The sequence below is a fragment of the Tetrao urogallus genome, assembly GCF_951394365.1.
Source record: "Tetrao urogallus genome assembly, chromosome: 4".
Classification (NCBI taxonomy): domain Eukaryota; kingdom Metazoa; phylum Chordata; class Aves; order Galliformes; family Phasianidae; genus Tetrao; species Tetrao urogallus.
In genome coordinates this window covers 10,473,813-10,491,019 of record NC_136817.1, presented here as the reverse complement: position 1 = coordinate 10,491,019, position 17,207 = coordinate 10,473,813, and the positions used below count along the sequence as shown (strand labels likewise).

Here is a 17,207-nt window from a genome sequence, read left to right as displayed (position 1 = left end):
ACCTTTCTTGTTTCTGAGGTGTTTTTCTTTGCACTGTGGCGCTGGACATAGTGGTAGAGCATGCTAAGTTTCTTCCCAGACATTGTAGGGCGGACTCATCAGCATAGGTGATGTAAGTAGCCACGAAGAAAAATGTTATTTCTAAACTTAAAGTATCCTATTTCCTAGGAAACCTTAATGAACCCAGTTCTGCTCCTGTCTAAATGAGCTCTTTCAGTGCTATTCTCTGATATGTAAGCGTTTTCTTAGTGTTAAATGCAATGATCTCAGAATTATCGTGAAAAAAGAGTATTTATACCTTCTGGAAAGTGGGGGTAATTTCCTATAATGTGTTCTGTCATTTAATGGAGAAGTCTGCTCCTTGGATGTAGTTTTAGCAGCATCCTATGCAAATACAACGGTATATTAAATGACCGTAGTATAGTGAATGCCTTATAGACAGAGATCTGTTGAATTTGCACGCACTCTACACATGTGCAAATTAGACTTGCTAAGGTGTCTTAGCAGTACAATCTTATACTAGGCAGATTATATAATATTAGAGCTGCTTCAAAAGCAATGCCTCCCATTTTATTACATTGGTCCACCACATCAGAGGTGGATATTGGTGTAGCAGCAGAGGCTGAACCTTCCTGACAACATCCTGTTAAATTTTGTTGCCATGTGACAGATGGCAGCAGAAGGACATTCAAGTAAAATGGCATCTAATGTGAAAGTGCTTATGAAGCAAAAATGAGTCACTGAATTCCTCTCTGTGGAAAACATTGCACGCATTGACATTATTTGATTTCCAAACATTATTGGAGACCAGACAGTGGTCTCCAAAAGTGGTCTTAAAAGCACAGCCTTCAGCAAATAGAATGATGTGCACTGTCTTCTGGGATAGGAGAGGGGTGATCATTATGGATTTCCTGAAGTCCAGAAGAAACATCAGCTCTGACTTGTACGTTGCTGTCCTGAATAAGCTGAAAGCTGGAAATTCCAGATCCAGGCCAGAGAAAAGCAGAATCTTTCTCTTGAAACACGGTAACACCAGGCCCCACGGCAGTTTGAAGACCGTGGAGTACATAGCCAATCTTGGCTGCACTGTCCTACCCCATCCACCATATAATATCTAGATCAATATAAGATCCATAGAATCTGAATTCAGACTTTGATCTGTTCAGACTGATGAAAGACAGACTGTGTAGGCAACGTTTTCCTAGCAAAGGCTCTGTTGTAGCTGCTCTGAAACAGCAGGTCACCTCTGCCGGTGTGGATTTTTACGAGCGTGGTATGCAGGCTCTTTTTATTTCCCTTTACACTAAATTAACTGGTCAGTATGTTTAGTATTATAACTATGACAGAAGATAATTGAAGGTGATTGTACTTGCTTTTTGTTGGATAAATGGTTTTTGTATCAATTACTCAGCATCCCATCTGTTTGGTTTACTACAATGAGTTTCATTTTATGAGCACTGAAGAGCTTTGTCTTTAATTAGGTATATAGTGATATTTTTGTACAGTTTGTATCATTTGCTGCTCGTTCTGGTGTGAGCAGCACACTGATATCAGGTTGATCCTTTTCCTCATCGCCTTTACTTGTCGTGTATCAAATGGCAGCCAGAGTATCGCAGGAAGTGCGAACCATTCATGCAAGCATATGAGCCATAAAGCAGTCATTTAACCCTTATGCTTTCCCTTATGCCCATATTCCCTTATGCTGGGCAACCCTTATGCCCAGACCTTCTGTCTGGGGATGCAAGGTAGTTCTTAATCACATCTTATCATATGCATGCCTATGGATACCTATTGTTTAGCATTTCTAAAAGTAGGATTGCTTTTACTGACCTTTGATAATCTTTGAGGTTATTATACAGTACCGTCTTGTAATAGCAGATAGTTTCAGTAGGAACGTCTTTGAGAAAAATACCGTTTCACTCCAAAATAACTGTTATCTGTATCCCTATCTATTTGTTAAGCACAGCTTTTTGGTCTGTTCATCATACTGCGGAACTTAAACGTGTGTATATATATAGTTCTGATTTTGTTCCCGTTTATACAAAAAACATACTTGTTTTGAATGAATTTGGTGGAAAGTTGCTTCTGTGTCCAGTTCAAGACAATGATTGCCTCCTGTGAAGGCAAGAGAGTTGTTTCAAGTTCTAAACTGAGCTGTGTTTCTAGAAATCTCTCAGCTCTTTAAATTGACTGGATTAAAACAAGGTTTGTGGAACTGTGTTGCACTGGTTGTCCCTATGGTGCACCTGTTTTACTCAGGACATAGTGATGAGCAGGTAGTTCATACATTTGCAAGGTGAAGGAGTTGTGATTTGGCAAGTGTCTAAGCGTTTCACTTGTATAAGGAGCGGATGAATGTATCTTTCCATCAGGATAATTAAAGTGAAATATTAAAAGCTTGATTTCCTCCTTTTATTTAATGCTTTGGTGTTGTTTCTTTCCCCTTTAAATTCTGAACTGATTATTTGAGGGAAAAGTATTTTTCTTTTCCCTCTCCTTCTTCCAAATATCAATTAATTTTTAGTTTTTGTGGAGCATGCTGACGGTATGACACAACTCCCATCACTGTTAGCGACATTTTAAGCTTTCTCTCTGCTGTGGATTGTTGTCAACACTTGTCTTTTCTTGACATGGGTGGTGGTTCTGAGTCACTGGAACATTGCTGTACCAGTACACTTGTGCTGACATTGCACACCTTTCGTGAGGAGCTGCACTGATGTGTAAATGGAGCACATCACAAGTAATTTTTCCCAAGATCGCACCACTTTCCAACGCAGCATATTCTGGAGAGGTAGAACAACCCATGCCCATCACCATGGTGATAGATGTTTTCTTTGCTGACCTTAGTCTCCCGAGTTCTTTTTGCATGTGGGAGGTAGCTCAGCTGATCTGGATGTGTTTGCATCTGAATGAACTGCTTCTTGATATATACTAAGAGCCTACAGTCTTAATGAAAGCTCCTCTGAGGAGATTCCCCGAGGTACTTACAATCAGTGTTTTTAAAACAACTCAGCAAAAGCACTAGGACATGTGGTCTTCGATGTATTTTCCTTTCGTTTTGAGTTCTCTGAAAACATTCAGAAGCAGTTATGCAATTAAACTGTAAGTTCATCTCTTACTTGATTTTTCAAGCCTGTGTTGTCTAAATAATAGAACTGTGGAGCTCAAATAGCCCAAGATTGTGTTATTGGTAAATGTCAATGAAGATCTGAAAGAATGGACTACTGAAGAATCTTGAATATCACTTGAGGCTAAAGATATTATGTTGCTTCTCCTTTTAAGAAGGAGCTGACGAGCCACCAATTCATTAGAGTTGGAATCAGTTTGAGTGAATATGCTTTGAGATTGAGCTCTGGAAGTAAAACATAGTTCATTAACTCTGAGTCATTTTTACAGTGTTCTTTCTTCAAGCGGTATTTATCATCAGAGTGCAAGATAAGTTCTATTTTAGGAGAGGGTGAGATTTTAATTTACATTGAAAGCTTCCTTGATGAATAAAACAGTTCACAAAATAAAATTAAAAACAAAGTAAAATTAATATTAATGCTTCCTTTAGAAGAATGTTTTAAAAATGCAATAGTTTGGCCTGTGTTTTTATACCTCCAATGAATGCAGCATGATACTGCTTAGTGCAAATGGGAATTCAAACTTAAAAGAGTGGTTGTGGATGGAACTGTCCTCATCTTCATTCTCACAATTGCAAGCCCCAAATGAGAGGCAGTTTCGAAAAAAGCATTGCATCTCCAGTTCTGTAAGCATACATCCATAGGAAAAAAAATAAATGATTGTGCATATCATTACACACAGAGTAACAGCAGTTTGTCACGTTCAGCAGCATATTTATTGCACATCTTGGTAACTTTTCATCTGAAGTCAGTTGCTGTGTTTATAAGCATAAGTAAAATTAACAAGTGATTGAAAATGAGTCTTAAATGCAGTGTCAAGAAGGTAGTTACATCTGAAAGTAGAAGCTAAACAAATTCAAACTGGAAGCAGAGTGGACATTTTTACTGGTCGGTTTGAGTAGTTCTCTGGGGATAAAAAAGAATTTAGTGTCACTTGAAGTTGAAATCAAAAATACATGAAAAATAGTAGTAAAAAGTTTGCTCAACCATCAAGACATTAGCTCGATGCAGTAATCGTTAGCTGTAATTCTGTAACCTGTATTACACTATTTCATCACAGTAGTCTCCCGTCTCTAAAGTGCATGAATCTGTGCGTTTCAACCTGACTGCGGCTTAAATAATGGAAGATGTAATGAAGTGAAATACACAAAGGACCAATTTACTTTGTAGCTCTTTAAACTGCAGAGCTAGAGTATTTTTCTTTATGTGGCATATAATTTATACATAGTAATAAATCAGGTAAACTTTTGAGTATGTGCAGGTGGCTGTGTAGAAAGATTGATTAGCTCCTGGGCCTTCTTGAGACACAGATTCTTGATTATTCCTTGAAAATAATAGATTTATTCTTCTCATGTATTGTGGAGTAGATTAGTGTTGCCATGCTCTGGGTGTAGGTTGACACAACTCTCTGCTTGTCTTTTCTCGTTCCAGATGCTCTGTATGATGTAATCACTGTGGGAGCCCCAGCAGCACATTTCCAGGGATTTAAGAACGGTGGTCTCCGAAAACTGCTCAGTAAATTTGAGGCAGAAAGGCGAAAGTAAGTATTTCTATAATGGCTAAGCAAGTATTGTTAAATCTGTATTATAATGTTAGTTACAAAAGTTTCCTCGTTTTGGTGGATGCATGAAAAAATTAGTATCTATTATGATTGGGTAAGCATTCATTCATAAAACTACAAGACTACAAAACTGAAGCACAGTTAACCTGCAGTGCCAAGATTTATTTTGGATACAAATGCTAAGCATTGAAATTTTCTTGCCACGTTTCAGGGAGCCTGAGGAATACCTATGCTAGAAAACGTGCTGTTCAAAATAAGACATTTCTTCTGTAATACTTTAGCTCAAGTAGAAAATGGCTATAGACAACTTTTCAATAACAAAACAGTAGGTTGTGGTACAGTCTTCATTTCTGACAGCCTTGGGCATGTGAGCCGAAACACTTCTCAGCACCCCTGTGAAATATATCAGAATGTATTGGTTTTTCTTCATAAAATCAAAGTGACACTAAGTAAAGGTAAAGGCCTGAACTAGGATATCCGTTTGCTTTAAGTTAAACCTTAAGCATGTACAGCAATGTTAGTTGAGTGTCTTGCTAACAAAGTATTATCCACATATGTTTTTTGCTATGGCTGCCAAGTTTTGAGCATGCATAGCTCTCACTGGCAGCCCTGTCTTTGGGGTGATGTAACTAGGGTGACTGTGTTACTATCCGTTCAGATTCTTCACAGAAAAAAAAGTCTGAAGTCACGCTAATAAACTTATATTTGAACACTGACAATGGTGGAGTGCAGCTTCTAGCAACTTGCTTGCCAATCCTGAAGAAAAGATCACTTAGCATATGAATTTTCACAAGACAGAATGAAGAAACTTCCGAAAGTCAACTTACTTTCTGTCTTTGAGGAGCTTTCAAGGGAAATTCAGTTAGGCCAAAAAGTGACTGGAAGCAAGCCCTGAATATAATTTTGCTTATCTGAAAATTTAAAATTAGGGGTGTTCTAAATAGATACTTGTAAGGGCCATTGTCATTCTTACCATGGCGAAAATTCTTTTGCTGTGACAATAACAGGTTTTGTATGTGACTGTTTATTTAGCCTCACTGGGATGCTTTGAGGATGCTTAGCATTTCCGGGGGCAGACTTTACAATTTAAATTTCCTGTTCTACTATTGAAGCAGCTTTTCTGAAGCTACGAGTGAAGAAAGAAAAGTGATACCATGAGATATCAGTCAGAATATAAAATGAGGAGGGAAAAATACATTTTTAGCTGCCTTTTCCTCTAGGCTAGCTGAGCTGAAGACCTGGGGAAAGATGTGGCAAGAGATCATTCCTCAATCTGCTCCTGGTAACTTTCAAGACATCACTGTCAGTGCATGTGATGGTATGTCTTGCATGTCTTTGACCTTCAGGCTGATTAGTAGAACAGAGTACTGAAATATTCAACATTGTCAGCCTATCAGAAAATATTCCCTTCTCAAATCTGGGTTTGTGGAATTAACAGACAGCAGGAAGCATTAACTGGTAGAAAGGTTATATTACCCTTTACAAGATGTGATTATATTAGCAATTGCGAGATTAAAAACAATGTGTAATAGATGTATCTGTTTGAAGATGGGCGTGGATTTCTATTACATATAATACAGATCACTGGGCAGACCAAACAGAAGAGAATGTTTTTTGTAATAATATTTATGCAAAATGGAGTATTTAAATGATTTTTTTTTTCCTTTTGATAATTGCAAGCAGGTAAGACTAGAAAATAAATGTAAATATCATTATAAATAAGCAAGAATCCCAGTTTCAGTTGAGAAACTGAAAAGAAGTTGTAAAACAGCTCTTAATCATGTGTGGTCTAAAGTCAGTCGTATTGCATTGTAACCCATTCATGATCTGCACAATTCTGTATTTTCAGCAAAGTTGCAGACAAGGGGCTTCAGCACTATGAAAATCGGGCGTGTCTTCAGTGCGCGTCTGCAGATTGTCTGTTCTTTTGATAGCTATCAGCGAACTTCATAAGTAAGAACAGGAGATACTTATAAGTCATATTTTGCTATGAGATCATTTAAATTGAAATAACTGAAATGTGCTAGTTAGGGTATGCTAAATCACAGCAAAGCAATTAAAATAATGTTCTGTGTATCATATACATTTATCTTAGTTTTTTTTCGTGATTGGTTCTTCTTACTTTTTTCCTTCTTTTTAGCTGAGAGAGGAAGTAAATCGGTTGTTCAGATTCAGTCTTGTGTCAGCCTGATAATTACTTCTCCTTCCAGCAAATGGAAGGACTTGTCTTATGGTTGGTCTAGATGGCAAAACAAATTCAGAGAACTCAGTTGTGCAGCAACAGTGAAGGCAGATGTTGTGTAAGTTATACACGTTACGCCTCTCTGTTTTAAGGGTTCGTAAATCACTTTCAGGGTACATTAGGGATGTTTTTTCTTCTAATCATAAGTCTAAGAAAATATGTTAGTGCCTGTTTACTAATCATCAAGAAAAACAGTAATGTCCCAGCTGCATTAGATGTTGTAATTCACTATGGTTTTTTTACATGGATTCTAGCAAGATCTTCATAACTGAGCCCTCATTAAATTAACGAGAACTTAAAGAAGTAATAAAAATCTGTTGGTTTTTTTTGTTTATTTAGGGGTTTTTTTGGCCATAATTATTTTGAGTTTGAACTAAGAGGATTTCTTCTTGTTTGACGAGGTTTAGATAAATGACTTTCCTAACTTCTTTCACTAATTTACTTGCCAACAGAGGTTTTATTAAAGCTGAGGTCTTCTGGGTTTCTGTACATAAATTTCATAACATTCAACCATTTCTATTCTGTGAGGAATCTGAAATAAAATTGCTTTATAGGAAAGCCCAGAGATTAAAATAACGATGATTCGTGTTTGGTCTAACTTGAACATTGATTCCCAAGGGAAATCACAGCTTGTAGTGTATTGTACATTTCACAGAGATGTTCTTTGGTCATTTTCTCTCTCTTTTCGTATGTATGTTTATGTAGATATGTATATGTAAAATAACGTCAGCCTTCATGGAGATGAACATTTTTTTTATACTGACCAAACGTACATATTAAGTTGTTGGAAGTGTTACAGAGAAACTTCCACAGTTCACATGCCATTCATTGGTATAAATATCGCATCTGAATGTTTTTCAGCCACTAGTCTCTCTGAACAGAGCTGCTTGATGCATTTCCTTAAGGAGGCCTGAAAGAAGGTTACTGTGGACTGGAAATTGAAGAGAAGGAGAGGTTTATAGATTCTTGCATGTGAAAGGTTAGAAAGGATTTCCTTTGGAAAGCAAGAAACTATATCGGGGCTCCAGGTGTGATGGGAAGAGAGCAGATTCATGACTTTGTCAATCTTTCTCTGTGGAACAAAAGAGGAGGATAACGTGTCTTAAACGCTGTCTTCTGGATAGGATGTGCACCTCAGTAGGCTGCCAGGAAAAAACTACGCTGAAAGATAACATTTACTCTGTTTTGTGGTGAAGTATTATAGCTTTTGTCTTCTGCTAAAATTCTTGCTCAGTTACCCTGGGATAAGGTTCTTCCCTATGTTAAAGATGATTATATCTTTCCATTAGCTCAAAGATACACAAAAAACAATTTGAAGAAATACAGAAGGCTTTTCCTAGGTAGGTCATGCTTCCTCTGATTATCTTCCTAGAAAGATTTACTTAAAACATGAATTGTGCTTAGGTCATTGGAGGGCTGATGAAGGGTGTCATTATTTCTGTTTTCACTGAAGAATATATCCCATTATCGATTAAAGGCAGTTATTTAATGTTACTTGAAGAGACATTAAGAGGTAATAGAAGAGCAGCAAGAGAAGCCTTGTGTGTACAGGCTTGTTCATTGCTTCAAGGATAGGGTTGATTGAAATTCAGATTTCATCAATGAAAATGGGTTGAATGGGGACAGTGAATTTCCAAATTGTCAAGAGAAGCTTTAGGAAATAAAAAACAAACAAACAAAAAAGCCATTACTGGGACATCTAATCTCTCTCAAGACTGCTTTCAAGACATGAGTAGTGATCATATGGTTTATTTTCTGATGCAGTAAATTCTCCTGTTTCTTTCTTTATCTTTTGCTTTTTTTTTTTTTTTTTTTTTTAATGTAATCAGTTGAGTTTTGATAGGACAAGGGGGAATAGTTTTAAGCTCAAGAAGGGAAATTTTTGACTGGATGTCAAAGGGAAGTTCTTTGCAGAGTGCAGTGAGTTGCTGGAACAGGAAACCTGGTCTAGAACCAAATCCGGAGGTTGGTGGCCATGTGTGTGGCAGGGGGGTTGGAACTTGATGATCCTTGGAGTCCCTTCCAACCCAAGCCATTCTATGATTCTACAATCATAGCTTTAGATAGGACACGTGTGATGCTTTCAAACAAGCCTCTGCACTGGTAGCTTCTGTAAGGTATGTAAGCTTGAGATTGTTGTGTTTTTTGTTGTGTGTTATTAAACTGTATTCTGGAAGTTATCTTCTGCAGTTTATATTTAGAAAAATGTGAAATGTTCTTTGTTAAAAGATTTTAAGCCAGTCGCAGATGGTGATAATTTAACTTAGTCACACACATGACTCAGTTAACAGCAGGAGTATAGAGTTACCCTAAGTGTCATAACAATTGAGACACTTAGCATATTGCCATATTTATTTTCAGGCAAGAACTTTGTTAATTTAATGTTGAACTTGCAGATTTGGTTGACATATTCCTTATAAAAATTACACAATGTTGTCATTAAAGCCATTCGAAAGCTGAAATGACCACTGAAATTCATGTGTACGTAGCAATGTGTGCCAATACATGAAATACATTTTAGAGGCTGAGTGAAGGCTTTGAAACTTGACCTGTGATACACTGCTATAGACTTTCAAAAGTTAATATTTGTCCAATATTTTACTTAATATTTCAAGGATAGGTTTTTGTATTGCTTACAAGATTTCTTACACTGAGCCTACCTATGTGATCTTTGCCCTAATGGAGAAGTTTCTTCTTACTTGTTATTTCCTTTGTCTAGTTTCTGCAGGAATTCTAAGAGCCATATATTGGATGGGCAGCAGCTTTAAAGCTGCTTTGAAGTTAAATTACTTGTTGTTGTATATATTGCCATGGCACCTCAGTTTTAGAGGTATTTATTTAAATGGAAACTCATTTTTTTCAGTTAGAACTTCAAACATCCCTTGACATGTTGTACAAGGAAAATAATAGCTCGCTTTCTTTGGACGTGTAGCTTTTCTGCTGCAGCATTCACTGAGGCATGGGCGATCAATGGAAAAGATCAGGTAACGAAGGGCTGAGGGGAATCCCAGAAAGGAGTATGTAGACAGTGAGCTTGGTAAGTGTTAGCCAAATTCAGCCTGCAAAAAAAAGCTGTTTAATAAAGAGAGGGAGAAGTCAGAAGGAGCGTTCGGAGATGATTCAGTGCTGTGAAGTATCAAGACTTTTAAGACAATTAATGTAGACAGTTGTTCTTGAGTGTTGAGTGGATGGAGCAATAGTTCTGATGTGAGTGGCAGTGTTGCCTCCTTGAGGGCAGAGTTGTGACCATTTCCTTAGTTCTTACAAGGAATTTTTTTTCTTACAAAACTAAGACAGTTTCTACAGTTCTTTTTGTTGAGCTATGCAAATTCTGGTCTGCACTTGGTAGTCAGTAACTAGTTCAGCGGACTGTGAATTAGAGACAGTAATTTTGATGTGGTTGATAGCATGAGTGATCATAGCAAAGCTTCACTGGCTTAAATACTATGCATCCTGACCACCTCTACAAAGAATTATATTATTAATGTAGGCATTAGGGACAAAATCAGGATTTAGTATTGTGTAACTTGGGAAAGTAACTCAGCCAAGTGTCTAAGGAAGATGCTTATTTCTGAGACTTTCTTATTTGCAAAATCGTTTATGTGCTGTAGATTTCGTGGAAGTTGCTTCATTTGAATTTGTGTGTGCATCCTTTATTGAATTAAATTTAATTTCTAATTTATAGAAAGCTAACAAGTGGGAACTGGAAAGGATACTGAAGGGGAAATGGGAGAGAAGAGCTCTGAAAAAGGACTGACATGAAAAAGCAACAATCAGTGAAGTTCCAAAGACTACATGAGTGTAAAAATTGAGGTCTTGATAAGAGAAGAATTGAAACTGGGAGGGAGGGGAAGGGGAGGTGCATAAGATTGTGGAAGAAAAGTATGGATAAATGAAGAAAAGACAAAAGACGAAAGTTGAGTGATGCATACTGAGGCAGCTGAGGGATGCTCTGTCATTGATAATCTTCTAGGAGTAGCTTGGTGATGTAATTAAATACGTATTAATGAGTGTAATATGGCCAGCTACGCATTTTGTGTATGGGTTGTTGGAATGGCCTGACATCTATTTTTTTTTATCCACTAGGTCCTCTTCCTTGAGCTCTTAACTGAGTAGTTAAATAAAATCATGCCTGTTGGAGGCATGAATAAATTAGGAGTAAAATGCACTGTGCACCCAGGTCTTGTATGCTGTAGTTTTTTTTTCTCTACCAGTAGGAATATACTCTGCCTAAAAACAGTATTTTGGAATAATGAGATGAAAGGATAATGTATAATTAGTAAATACTGAGGAAAAACACAATGAAAAAAGGATTAAATTTGAAAAGCAAAAATAAGCCATGCAGAGTAAGTGCAGTAGTTTGTGAACAGATAAAAGGAAAGCAGAATGTTTGGTAGTCTGAATTTTCCTCTGATGTTCAAATTAGGACTTGTTTTTACCTTTAAGGTAAAGGAAGAAAGGTTTCAATGATGTCAGTTTTTGGTATCATTATTCTTACAATATCATAGTATCTTACCATGTTAATCACAATAATAGCAGAAATCATTTTGATGTGCATTTATCTTTCTGTTGTTACAGTACTGGATACCAGTGTATTTACTATTCACCTGAAAACACAGCTAAGGCAAAAGAAGTTCTCAGTAACATCAATCATCTACAGCCTCTCATTTCAAGCCATGCAGATCTTCTGCTTAATTCTGCAAGCCAGCATTCTCCGGACAGCTTGAAGAAGTCTTTAAAGATGCTTTCAGAAAAAGTAAGATTCAGATCTTTGCTGCAGTGGAAAATGAAATAACAAACTCAGTAACTGCTGGGACTTTTTTCCAGCATAAGTTGCCTTTCATAGCATTTAAAGTAAGCTTCAAAATGTTGCCATCAAAAAACAAACAAACAAAAAAAGAAACAGTATTTTGCCTTTCTGCAGATACTCATGTAGAAAACTAATGGAGCTTGTAAGAGTTGGCATTATTTGAAAGTATAATTGATGTAATTTCATGTGTCTTTGTTAGCCTCTTGTGGTCACGTAATAGGGTTTATCAAAAATAGGTTATTGTAGATAATTTTGTGGGATGATAAACTGCAATATTATTTATTTTTCTGCGATACTTCAACTGCCTACGGGAGGTAGTTCAAGCTAATGCGTGAAGGTGAAAATAATATCATGACCAGAAATGATGCAGTCTGGAAGAAAAACCTGAAACTAGAAGGTCTCAGTTTTAGTTGTCCTTCTCCTATTATTTTCTTCTGTAGCTGTAGGCACTTCCTCATCTTAGGTTTTTAGCTCTAAATTAAAGAAGATAATATTTTCCTCCTGTCTCACAGAGGGATTTTGGAGATTAGCTGAAGTCTGCAAAGTACTTTTAAGCATATGTTTCTCTACAAAAAACGTTAAGTGCTATAGCTATAACCAGTGGGGTTTTGAGATTTTCCTGTTGCTTCATGGGCCCTACCTTCTGTAATGTGATCTCAATGTGACTTAATAGCACGATCAATAATCATTTCAATCTATGTTCAGCTACCGGGAAGTGACAACCCCTGTGGTCTGTTGAGCCGTTGTCCCATCAGCACGTTGTTCAGTGTGAGAGTTTCAAAGCTCCATACTGAGCTCAGCCGCATCCTGTGACGGCTTTGCACTGGAGCCGCAGGGGTGACAAATGTCGCTCTTGGTTATAGATGTCTAAATCCACAGTAACTTTAGGAAAAGAGGAGTTGCTGCAAATGTGGGGGTATATAGGAAAGGAGAACTTGGCCTGAAAATAAAAGGGAGGAATTTCATTTTGTTGTACCCTTTGTGTACTTTTTACATGTAAGAAAGATTCTGTTACTTAAATTGATACCAATTTTGAAGTTAAGCAGCTGTTGGAAGAAGTTGGGATAAGATATTTCCCCAGTAGTTACATTTCTCAAATTGGCTAAAAAGTGTGTCTTTTTCGACTCAAGGCAGTATTAAGCTTCATATAAAGACTGGCTGTTTCCAAACGTTAGGTAGCGGTAAAACTTGAGTTACAGCCGAGTGTTTTATTAGAAACGGAAGGACTGGCCATGTGCATTGGAAGTGAAAATAATTTCTCCGCTTATTTTATTGACCTTATTTTCTAATATTTCTATCAAGGTTTTACTTCTCCGTATATGATTTGCAATTCACTGTACAGTTTTTTCTAAGATTAATCTTTTATCAGCACTTTCTGCTAATTGATTTAAAAAGCCATTAGCTGTTGACAAGTGTATCAGCATTTGCAGCTTGCAGAAGGTTTGATACATTCATTTTCCAGCTATGCCTATCTTTATTTACAGAAATAGTCTGTAGTCAAGTATCTAAAGGAACTTGAAAGTTTGCATTTCTTTCTATATACTTGTTTTGCGGCTTCAATGAAATTCTATAAATAGTGTTGTTCTGCAAATTTGGCTGTATTTAACTTTAAGAAAATGTAGCTAAATGTTGATAGCTGCTAAACCAAAGGAATCATTCAATGGAATTTAATTATGGTAGAATTTTAGTTTCTATATGAAAAAAAGAGATTCACTTCCACACCAACTTTTTTAAAACACATTCTTCCCTATAAAATATTTACATCTAAATTGAATTACTTAAACTTTTCAGAGAGTTACCTAATATGTATGACAGTCATAGTAGGCATTCCTGACTTAAAATTGCCCAGTGCTTACAACTTGCTGAAACAGAAAGCTTTTTTTGTTTGAGTTTACCATTCCTGATGCAGAAACCTGATACGATTTCAAAGAGACTGGAAGGGGAAAGAGAGATGCAAGACATCAGCAAAACTGGCATTGTCATTTCTAATGACAGAGAAGTAGTTTGGGCTATTTTGACAGGAACTGTAGAATAGCTAGAAAAAGTAGCTCCCCCGTTACTGTGTGAGAGAAGACAATTCTGCAATTAAAATTTTATCTCATCTTTATAGAATATTGATATGGTTTGGTAGCGATAGTGCTTAGACTGTGTTCTCTAAGCGTGTACCATTTGGAGGCTGGAAGTACAAAAAACCAAAATTGCCTTACAGTTAATTTCGAGACTACAATGAGGCAGTCCTGAAGGTCTACAAATAAGAAAATTGTCTGTATTTAAGTAGCCTTTCCCTCAGGTACTAAATTAGTGAAGAGGTAAAATGGGTCTGATAAAATTGCCTGAGAGTTAAATAGTATTGATCGTGCCTAATCACAGACGAATCTCAAATTAAGTCCAGAAGTCCTGATGCTAACTTAAAAAATCATGACTTCGTGTTTCTTAGGTTATTATTTCAAAACCTTTTGAGTTTTAGTTGCAGCGAATTTTCATGCGTTCTTTGTTCGCCCATTAGGGATCTAATGCAGAGAGACCTGTGACACTTAATTCTAGAGAAGAGAAGGCTGAGGGGGGACTCTCAAAACGATTTAAAATGCAGCAGTCAACTGGTGGGATGGTCTCTTTTCAATGACATCAACAATAGGACAAGGGAAATGTGCTGAAACTGGAGCCCAGGCACTTGTAGATTAACACAGGCAAGAACTTCTTAACTCTGAGTGATGAAGCCTTCAAGCTGCTCAGAAAGATTGTGGGGTCTCCTCTGGAGATAGTCAGGACACATCCATATACCTTCCTGAGTGACCTGCTGTAGGGAAGCTGCTTTAGCAGAGGGATTGGACTCTATCTCTTAAAGGTTCCTTCCAACCCCTACTATTCTGTGATCAAGAAGAGTTCTTTTTCTGAAAAGTTTCTGCGGAAGAGCAGGAACTTCTCAGGTGTCCAACCTTAGCAGCTAAAGCTTTAATTACATAAAACATTTTCAATTCTTTAGAGCATTGTGGTCTAAATGTCAGTTGGCTTTTAGAGGGCTATAGAGTCAGGAAACCAAAGAAAAAGAATAGTTTGAGTAAAGGCACATAAAAGTGAAGTAAATACTAGTCAAAAGGGACTGGATAAAACACTGGGAAGGAGTGCTGGAAGAAACTGGGAGAAAGATTTCCAGGAAGATAGAATCATAGAATCACTAAGGTTGGAAAAGACCTAAAAGATCACCCAGTCCAACCGTTCACCTATTCCCAATAGCTCCTACTAAACCATGTCCCTCAACGCAACATCCAGTCTTTCCTTGAACACCCCCAGGGTCGGTGATTCCACCACCTCCCTGGGCAGTCCATTCCAGTGCCTGACCACCCTTTCTGAAAAGTAATACTTCCTCATGTCCAGCCTGAATTTCCCCTGGCGTAGCTTGAAACCATTCCCCCTGGTCCTATCACTAATGACACGAGAGAAGAGGCCGACCCCCAGCTCACTACAACCTCCCTTCAGGAAGTTATAGAGAGCAATAAGGTCTCCCCTGAGCCTCCTCTTCTCCAGGCTGAACATTCCCAGCTCCTTCAGCCTCTCCTCATATGGCCTGTGTTCCAGACCCCTCACCAGCTTCGTTGCCCTTCTTTGAACACGTTCCAGGGCCTCAATATCTTTCTTGCAGTGAGGGGCCCAAAACTGGACACAGTACTCGAGGTGCGGCCTGATGAGTGCTGAATATAGGGGAACAATCACCTCTCTGCTCCTGCTTGCAACACTGTTTCTGATGCAAGCCAGGATGCCATTGGCCTTCTTGGCCACCTTGGCCACCTGGGCACACTGTCGGCTCATGTTATAGAGAGATATAAGAGATATAGAGAGATATAAGAGATAGAGACTAACACTTAGAACTTAAGGGCATTTGTTTTCATTGAATCTTCAAATGGTTTGGGTTGGAAGGGACATATAACATTATCCACTTCAAATCCCTCTGCTTTAGGCAGGGACAGCTCCCACTAGACCAGGTTGCTCATAGCCCCATCCAGCCTGGTCTTGAATGCATCCACAACTTCATGTGCTGCTTGTTCCAGTGTCTTACCACTGACACAGTAAAGAATTTCTTACTAGAATTTTGCTTAAATCCTCTTCAAGTTTAAAACTGTTTCCACTCGTCCTACTGCACTTCTAAAAAGTCCCTTCCCAGCTTTCCAGTAGGCTCCCTTTGGGTTCTGGAAGGCTGTTGTAAGCCCCATATCTTTCTTGTGTTGGGTGCTCCAGAACTGGGTGCCCTCGTCCTGCTGGTTACTCTTCTCATGATGCAACCCAGGACACGTTTGGCCTTCTGGGTTGGCAGCTCATGTTGAGTGTTCCATCAACCAGTGCCCTCAAATCCTGCTCCTGTTTTTTTTTTTTTTTTCTTTTCCTTGGCTTTGTCTTCTGAACTTTGCATAAGAAGCGTGAAAGAGCTGAAGAAAGCTTAGCCAGGCAATCTTGATTTTTAATATTTCCTAGCTCTGTGTAGCTGTTTGTTTAGGCTCATCACTCTACAGGCATATACTTTCTGTGTGCTTGTTTATTTAAGAATGTGTGCAAAGGTAGTTCACTGTCTGAAGCTGTACGTGACAGTCCAGTAAATAGGAAATCAACTAAATCCCCCTGATAGGGTAAATAAATTCAAATAATTATGTTGCGGAAGGAATGAGAAACAGTATTTCATTGTCTCCTGTGAGCCACAGGCCCTGACCAGAGATAGAAGGTACAGTAGCCTGGTTGGGCTGTGGTAAACTGGCAGGGTGCATGCTGTCCCATCTCAGTTTGTCTGATGCCCATTGCTGAAGTAACTAAAATTGACTCCTCCAGCTGTCTCTGCTGCTTTGCTTGTGATTGCTGCAACGTAATGAAAAGGAATGTGTGCTTGTGCCTCACTCTCTGTGGTTCAGTTGGTTGCGTCAGCTGATGATGTGAATGGGCCAGCACCCTTCAGAGAAATAGTGGAAACAGGGCCCTATGTGTATGACAGCGGGAGGTGAGTGCATGTGGCAAACACTGAGTGTGGGGGACCAGCGCTCTTCAAAAGGCAGTTCTTGAAGGTTGTCAATCTAAACTAAAAGTTGAGAGTCACAGTCTTATACCAGGATAAAAAAAAAAAAAAAAAAAAGGTTGACTAATAGCACACCCAATTGTTTGTAGGGGTAAGATCTGTTCCATGCTTTTCTGCATGACTTCATTGTGCTGACGATATGTGAAAACGCACATAGTGAGGATTTTACATACTAGTTGACACAAGTCAACTCTGCAGATGTAGCATGTTGTAATAATTACATCTACAATCCTATCTTAATTTTTAAAACCTTTTTATGATGGGGTCTCCAAAAGTCTTTTGCTTTGTGATACAGCAGAATTAGTGAAATGTGAAATGCTAACTTATATTCACATCCCTGAATTAATCTGTTTCAGATATCACACTACATATTGTAAATTGATTGTAACTTGAGAATGACTTAGAGAATAACA

General features: G+C 38.0%; 1 protein-coding gene across 2 annotated transcripts in view; it reads left to right on the top strand.

The window, feature by feature from the left end:
- Positions 1-17,207, top strand: part of INPP4B (inositol polyphosphate-4-phosphatase type II B) — a gene marked incomplete at both ends in the record, with an annotated part of 164,772 nt that overhangs the window by 85,283 nt on the left and 62,282 nt on the right. For both annotated transcript variants that reach the window (XM_079535102.1, XM_079535101.1), the window contains 2 exons: positions 4,557-4,665; positions 11,507-11,684. In XM_079535102.1, the coding sequence (XP_079391228.1) occupies positions 4,557-4,665; positions 11,507-11,684 (287 nt within the window). The remainder of the gene's footprint in view (positions 1-4,556; positions 4,666-11,506; positions 11,685-17,207) is intronic.